Source organism: Arachis ipaensis, chromosome B2 (assembly GCF_059453495.1).
Source record: "Arachis ipaensis isolate K30076 ecotype BB chromosome B2, ASM5945349v1, whole genome shotgun sequence".
In the NCBI taxonomy this organism is placed as follows: domain Eukaryota; kingdom Viridiplantae; phylum Streptophyta; class Magnoliopsida; order Fabales; family Fabaceae; genus Arachis; species Arachis ipaensis.
In genome coordinates this window covers 12030434-12037752 of record NC_142437.1, presented here as the reverse complement: position 1 = coordinate 12037752, position 7319 = coordinate 12030434, and the positions used below count along the sequence as shown (strand labels likewise).

Sequence of the window (7319 nt, the reverse complement as noted above, 5' to 3'; positions counted from 1 at the left end):
AATAATTAATTCTTATAATTATTTTTGTACTACTAAAAGCTACATATAGTTTTTTTTTTTGTAGAATAAAAAAGGTTGTTGTAACACCCTAACTACTAAAGTTCACGCTTCCAGCTGCGCCACTCTGATAGTTCGGACATTACGACGACTTTTATACTATTTAATACTAAAATATGAGCCTGTTTAAAACTTTAAACCGCAACACCACTCCCGAAAACACTTTCTTTCAATAATGTACATCCATAGATACCATACAACTTACAAAAACTCAAAGGGTACATCCATATATATACATATACATATACATATACATATATAATATTACAAGCATTAACCAATACAATTCCTATCCCTCTTACAGGATATATCAAGATAAAGGCAAGGGTTCAATAAACCATAACTAAAACAATACAGAGCATTTCAACAACAACTAAATAAACCCTTCGTGACTTCAGCGTCCATATCCTGAAAGGGGAAAAATGTAGGGGGTGAGAACATCATCCTCGAAAGGGTTCTCAGTAGAGGGTTTTTGGGAATTACTGTAATAGGATACGTGAAGATAAACCGTACCAGTGATTAATAACCGTCTTATGCCCCTTTTCAAAAACAAAGGTTTACAATAAAAGAGAAATCTGAAATCCTTTTCTGAAAGAGGAAACTGTTCATTTAAAAACAATATTCAAAAGCCTTTCAAAAGGTTTATCTATGCTGAACCAAATTAGTCTTTCATACATTTCCAAACCACAACCACAAAACCGAAACCAACCATCGGTCCATCTCAATTCAACCACGGCCCTAGGCCCAAACAATCCAACCAACAACCAATCACCATAATCCAACAGAGTCCCAATTGCAAACACAGATAGGAAGTTCAAGCACAAACAAACAGTTACAGCAAGTAGAACAAGTAGCAGCTAATCTCAAGTAATCACATAGGCAAACCAAGTACAATATGCACACGCAAACAATGTCACGTAGATGCATAAGATGCATGCCTGTCCCTAGTGGCTGATGATATCATCTGTCGGTTATAAAGCCAACCCGACAAGTCCTGGTAGCTAACCATTGGACTGTCCCTCTGTTGCGCATCCCCAACTCGAGTTATACTCATCATAAATTTGATCATAATCATGATCCATATCCATCACCCTCACTGGTGAATATTTACGGGGGCGAGCTCATCCGGGACTTTCACAGTGCCCGGCCACACTTATGACATAGGGTCAAAAGAGCTTCGAGTCTCAACCTGGAGCACGTGGTGGCTAGCCACTGCTTCCTCCCAGGAAAACTCTCATCTCCGATAGTGGAAGTGCAACATTCACATTTATCAATGATTCAGCATATACATGCATTCAATCTCATCCATGGATCAACATCCATCTCAGCCATCCGGCTCACGGTTCAGTCCAGAACCAGCCAATATTCATATCATACACAGCCATTCCGGCTCACGGTTCAATCCAGAACCAACCAATATTCATAATCATACACAGCCATTCCGGCCCATAATAAAACAGCACTTCCACCATTCAAAATCATCAAATTCATAAAATCGGCATTTAAGCCATAAATCACTTTTTCTCAAATCATTTCACTTTGAAATCAAGTTTCAACTCTTTTCAGCCTTGGCTTTAAAGATCTCATTTCTCAAATTATCTCAGGCTCATAAGCCACTTTTACTCAAGAAAAATTCCCTTTTTAAAACAAGCCACTCTCGGCTTCCTCTTTCCAAAACTTCCAAAACCATGGAAAGTTAAAGATTCCTTTTGAAACATTCAAAATCACCCATCCAACAATGGGATTTTTGTAACAAAAGTTTCTCGACAGAGTCCCAAGTCCTTAGGGGAGAATAGCATAACTCATTTCGCCAAATTCATTTAAAATCATTAAAACCTTGACTTTCCGATTTGAGTAATAAAATAAGATCTAAGCCAAACCGAGTCACGTAATCGTTTACTTCCTTCAAAGCCGTTTCCTTTACTTAGGCAAAACCAGCTTCAACCCCATGATAAATTCTAAAGCGTTTCAACTGTTCAAAATTGTTTGTCTTGCAAAAGTTCAGAATTCAAAGAGTACTTAAAACCTTTCTCAAAACATTTCAAAATGAAACTTGTCAATAGACATTCAGGTTCTTTCAAAGTCATTGAAACTCCTCTAATTGAAACCCTCAAGTCAAATTCAAAGGCATTGCCCTTGTCACATTTAAAACAACTTTAAAACATAAGTTTCATCTAAATAACTTTCTTTTGAAAGATATACAATGCCTTTCTTACGAAGCAAGACTAAATCATAATTTCCTCTTTAATAATTCATTTCAAAAGCATGAATCATCCTTTTCTTGATACTTCAAATAAAATAGTAGAAGTCTTTAACTCATCATTTTTCCAAACAACATTTTAATAAAGAGTCAGATTTTATAGAAATTTCGGCAGCATATCCCCTAAAACTTGGACTTTGCCACCCGGTTCGGGTCCCAACAAAATCATTCCACAATCCTTTTCAACAACCCAAAATCCAAAATCAGTTCAAGGCAAGCCAAATCCAACAGTCATCTCAATTCCATATTTCAAGAAAAACGTCTCAAAAAATCACATCGTTATCAGCTGAATAAACTCATTTCTAAAGCTTTAAAGAAACGGTTCAGCAACAGTCATTTATCAAACCAGATCATTAAAGCAAGGCAGGCTGAATTCAAGAGTGTATTCTATTTTTCACATTCTCAAGAAAATCCATCAACTCAAATCGATTTCCCACGAATTAAACTCGATCTTAAAGCTTTAAAAGAATCAACTTCAAAAGCATTTCTTTTCACAAAACCACACAACAGTCTAGTCAAACAAACACCCATAATCATACAAAACAACTAAACAATACATAGGACTGATACAATCACCAAATACACATCCTCACATCAGTACCCATATGTAATAATTCCAATAATAAACTATAGTTTTCGGAAAGCGCCCTACCTCAAAACGCAAAACCATAGCCCAAACGCGTCACAGAATCCTTTCCGCCTCAACTCGAGATCAACAATCAAAATCCCGGCAGCCAAAACCTCGGTTCCAAGCCACTTTCGCAACAGTTTCAACAACTCTAATCGCAACATACAACAACCGAAACTCAATCGTATAGCAATTAATGCCACAAACCTCAGCGTATGATAACAGAACAGTAACTAAAGGGCTTTCAAATCGAAAACGCTTACCGAACGAAGAAGGAACAGCTGAACCGAAATAGTGACGATCTCTGAACTGGCTCAGCAGCAGCCCGGCAGCCACCTCAAGTAGCAGCGGTGACCGGACTCCGGCAATGGCGCCTGGAACCTACATACAGAGACGTTAAAGCTTCCAGAATCTTAAACGAATGAAGACCGAATTCAAAAACCCTTACCGGCAGAGTTTTCCGGCGACGGCAGCGGGATTTTCCGGCGACCAGGCACGGCGGCGCGACTCAACACAACCAGGCAGAGCGGCGGCAGCCTCCAGCAACTCCGGTGAGCTTCCTCAACGACGGTGATGGCCGGAGCTTCGGCGGTGCTAACCGAGGCTTGCCGGCGGCAGGAACGACGGTGATAGCTCTTTCTCGGCGGACCGAAACAGCAAACATGAAGGGGTTTCATCTCGCTTCTTCTTCGCTGCTGGCAAGGACAACTACCCAGCTCCGGCGACGGCGAACTCGCGGTAGCAGCGGCGGTATCCAGGTGTGACGGCGGCGTGCAAGACAGCGCCCCTCTCTCTTCACCACGAGCTCCCTCCCTTTCTCCTGCGATGGTGGTCCTCCAGCGCGACACCAGTCACAACAGGGATGGCGGCGGTGAGACCCCAACAGCGACGAGTTTCCCGGTGACAGAACACACCGGCTGGAGGTCACGGCGACGTGAGAGGTTTCCGACGCGGTGGTTAGACCTCGGCTCGGCCTCAGATCTTGCTCTCTCCCTCCTCCGCGCGTCTGACTCCTTCCCTCTCTTCCATTGTTGATGATGGCAACAACGACCGGCGATGGACTGGACGTGACTGGACGGCGACGACATGAGCTCGATGGCGAGGGCACGGTGGTGCGGCGGCGAGGCGTGTTGGCTACGCCCTCCCTCCCTCCGGATCTCCTTCTTTTCTTTCACAGGGGACCGTGTGTGTTTATGAAAAAGGGGGGTGGCTGCTGCTGCTACTATCATCAATAATGTGCAGCTAGGGTTGGCTTTTGGAAGGGAAAATGTGGGCTCAATTAGGGTTAGGGTATTTTTGTAATTTCACTCAAAAATAGGCATAATATAGTAATTGAAACCCAAATTAAATCCAACACTAATTGTATATAAAAAATACTATTTGCTCCTCATTTTTACAAATTATTTTCAATAAAATGTCCCAACCAAATAATTAGAAATAATATACTTAATTTTTTCATTTTCCAAGATAGCAATATTAATATTTAAAATATTAATTACTTAGTGCAAATCATATAAAATTCTTATTATTTCACAACTACCAACTTTATAATTCAAATATAGAAAATAATCCAATAACTATAAAATTGGATAATAATCATAACTCATCTCAAATCCAATAAATCAACACTTGCCTTAATTACCTTTAATAAAATAATTTCTGAAATTAAGGCTATAAATAACCATAGGATTTGAGACTTGATCATAATAAGACTTTTCAAAAATTTTGGGTCTTACAGTTGTGATTTATAACATTTTCGTAAAGTTATATCGTATGGACACAAGATTAATTAGATAACAAATTAAATTTTAATTATTATATTTTATTTTTTGCTCATATTTTTTCATTAATTATTTTATTTTTTATATTTACAGTAAATATTGAATGTAAAAAAGAAAAAAAAATAATATTGAATGTTATCTATTTTATGTATTTAGAGTCATAATTAAATTATTTGATATAATTATAGCAAGTATCTAGAATTAATAAGAATATGATACTATAATTTTAAGTTGTATAATATAATAAAAAAATATAGCAATTTATGTATGCTTCCTATATAGCAATAATATTATATATATTTATATATCTCTTCTTTTAGCTCTTTCCTAAAAATATTGGCATATAATTAATGTCGATAACATATATATTGAGTAAGTATCTCTATTGAATTAATCATAAAGATTAATAAAATATAATGGCATAAATTTCACCTCATTGTAGTAAGTATCTCCATTGAAAATATTTGCTAATTATTATTACCATGTTTAATTAGTGTATATATATATATATATATGTATATAGTAAATTGTTACAATTATTTATCATCTAAAAAATTCGTACCTCAAATATAGATCTTCTTCTATTTATTATTTTTTATACCTAAGGGCTACTAAATACAATTCTATCAACAGTATTACTATGGTAGATTATGTAATGAAAAAGTTTGAAAAATAAAGGCAAGAATTATAAGGTTATGGAAAGTCCCATCCAAATTTGACAATAACAAGACGATTTACATAGAGATGATTCTCATGGATAATAAGGTAAGTTGATTATTTTCCATGATTCTTTCAAGTGATGCTAGGTCCATTTTATAAATTTTTTTTTCATATTTTAAGTTTATTTGATAAGTAAACCCTTGCACGAATAAAAAACAGTGCAATTTTATAGATTTATAAGTGCTAATAGCCTTTATATTTGATTTGTTTTGTAGTGTGATAATAACCAATATATTTGTTAGTGAATTTGACTATTACTATATTATTTATGATCACATTCAGTATATATATTTGATTTATTGAAGAAAGTACGTAGATTATTAAAACTAATAAATAACTATTTTAGAGTTAATCTAATTAATACTAGATTAAAAAAAAATCAAACAATACATAATATATTATTTTTTTATTAATCAAATTATTATAATTTAAATTAATTTTAAAAAATAATTTAAAATTATAATTTTAATTTTATCACGTGTATGGCACGGATAATTATACTTAAACGGTATAATAATCCATGCATGCTCCGATCCTCCTTTTTGGGAGATTAATTAGTATAGAAGAGTCAAGATGGTATAGACAAGATCACAAGATATATATAGAAAAACATACCTCTATCAGTAAGAGTAAACGCGGATTTGATCTGATTCGATTTTATCCGCGTGAGGAAAACGTGAGGAATCATAAGAATTATTGTGTCTTCTCAATTATTGATTAGTAATTATGTTGACGGTCTGTGCCCTGTGGGAGTGGGGACTCATTATTGATTGTTGTTATGTACACAATGACTTGGTGGTGATGATGATAGTGAGATAATTTGTCATCATGTAATTATATTAGCATTACTAGTCAAGTCCTATTTTATTCTTAATTTGAAATTACAAATTCGTGATATTATATGATTTTCTCTTAATAAAATCAAATTATATAAATAAATAACAAAAATAAAATTGAACGAGAAAGAAAAAAAACAGTAAACTATAGAAAATGTAAAATACTTTTCAAAGATTTAATCAATAAAAATTTCTCAATAAATTTCAAATTGTGACAAAAATATCCCGACATAAAAATTTGTATTTACTTTTGTGTTGGGATATTTTGTCATAATTTAAAATTTTTTAAGGTGAATATTTTGTCGTTTAATTTTTTAGTGACATTTTATCAGCAAATAAATTTTTTAAGAATGCTTTTATAGTTTACTCAAAAAAAGAAAAAAAATAGAGAATAAACTACCAAAAACATCTATAAATTATCAAATTATTGGCAGAAATATCTTTCATATTCATTAACAATAAAAATATCTTCAAAATATTTTATAATGGAATAAAAATAACCAAATCATACAATTTTTTTATAAGCGACAAATATTTTTTATATTTGTCAGACCACTTGTGCATTTGATTCGGAATTTTGTGAGAATATTTTGATAAAAAAAAAACTAAAAATTTAATCTTTAGTTATTTTTCAAAAAAATATTTTTGGCCATTTATAAAAAATATGTTTTTTTAATCATGTTTATAAAAAATTACATTAAAAATTGATTTCTAAAGTCTTTATTAAAAAAATATATATTTAACAGTTAAGTATTCTTGTCGTGTTTTTAAAATATTTTGAGGTTATTTTTGTTCTTAAAAATTTTAGAAGATACTTTTGTCAATAATTTCATAATTTAAGATATTTTTTATTTATTCTAAGAATTTAATTTTAATATACTAATAGAATAAAATATTTTATATAATTATTCAATTATATCTGTATATATTTTTTGAATAATCATTTATATAAACAATGACCAATTTTTAAATTAGCAATGAACACTATACTTTATATTATTTTTTAAAAAGTATACTCTATCTAGTCTTCAGTGTGA

The 7319-nt window shown here is 33.3% G+C and overlaps 1 protein-coding gene across 1 annotated transcript; it reads right to left on the bottom strand.

Annotated features, from left to right (window-relative positions):
- Nucleotides 1-386: 386 nt before the first annotated feature.
- Nucleotides 387-3622, bottom strand: LOC148573044 (uncharacterized). The gene is made up of 4 exons (XM_088504828.1): nt 3394-3622; nt 3209-3319; nt 2970-3096; nt 387-465 (listed from the first exon to the last, which is right to left on the bottom strand). The coding sequence occupies exons 1-4, from the start codon at nt 3620-3622 to the stop codon at nt 387-389; spliced, it is 546 nt and encodes a 181-aa protein (XP_088360954.1).
- Nucleotides 3623-7319: the final 3697 nt, after the last annotated feature.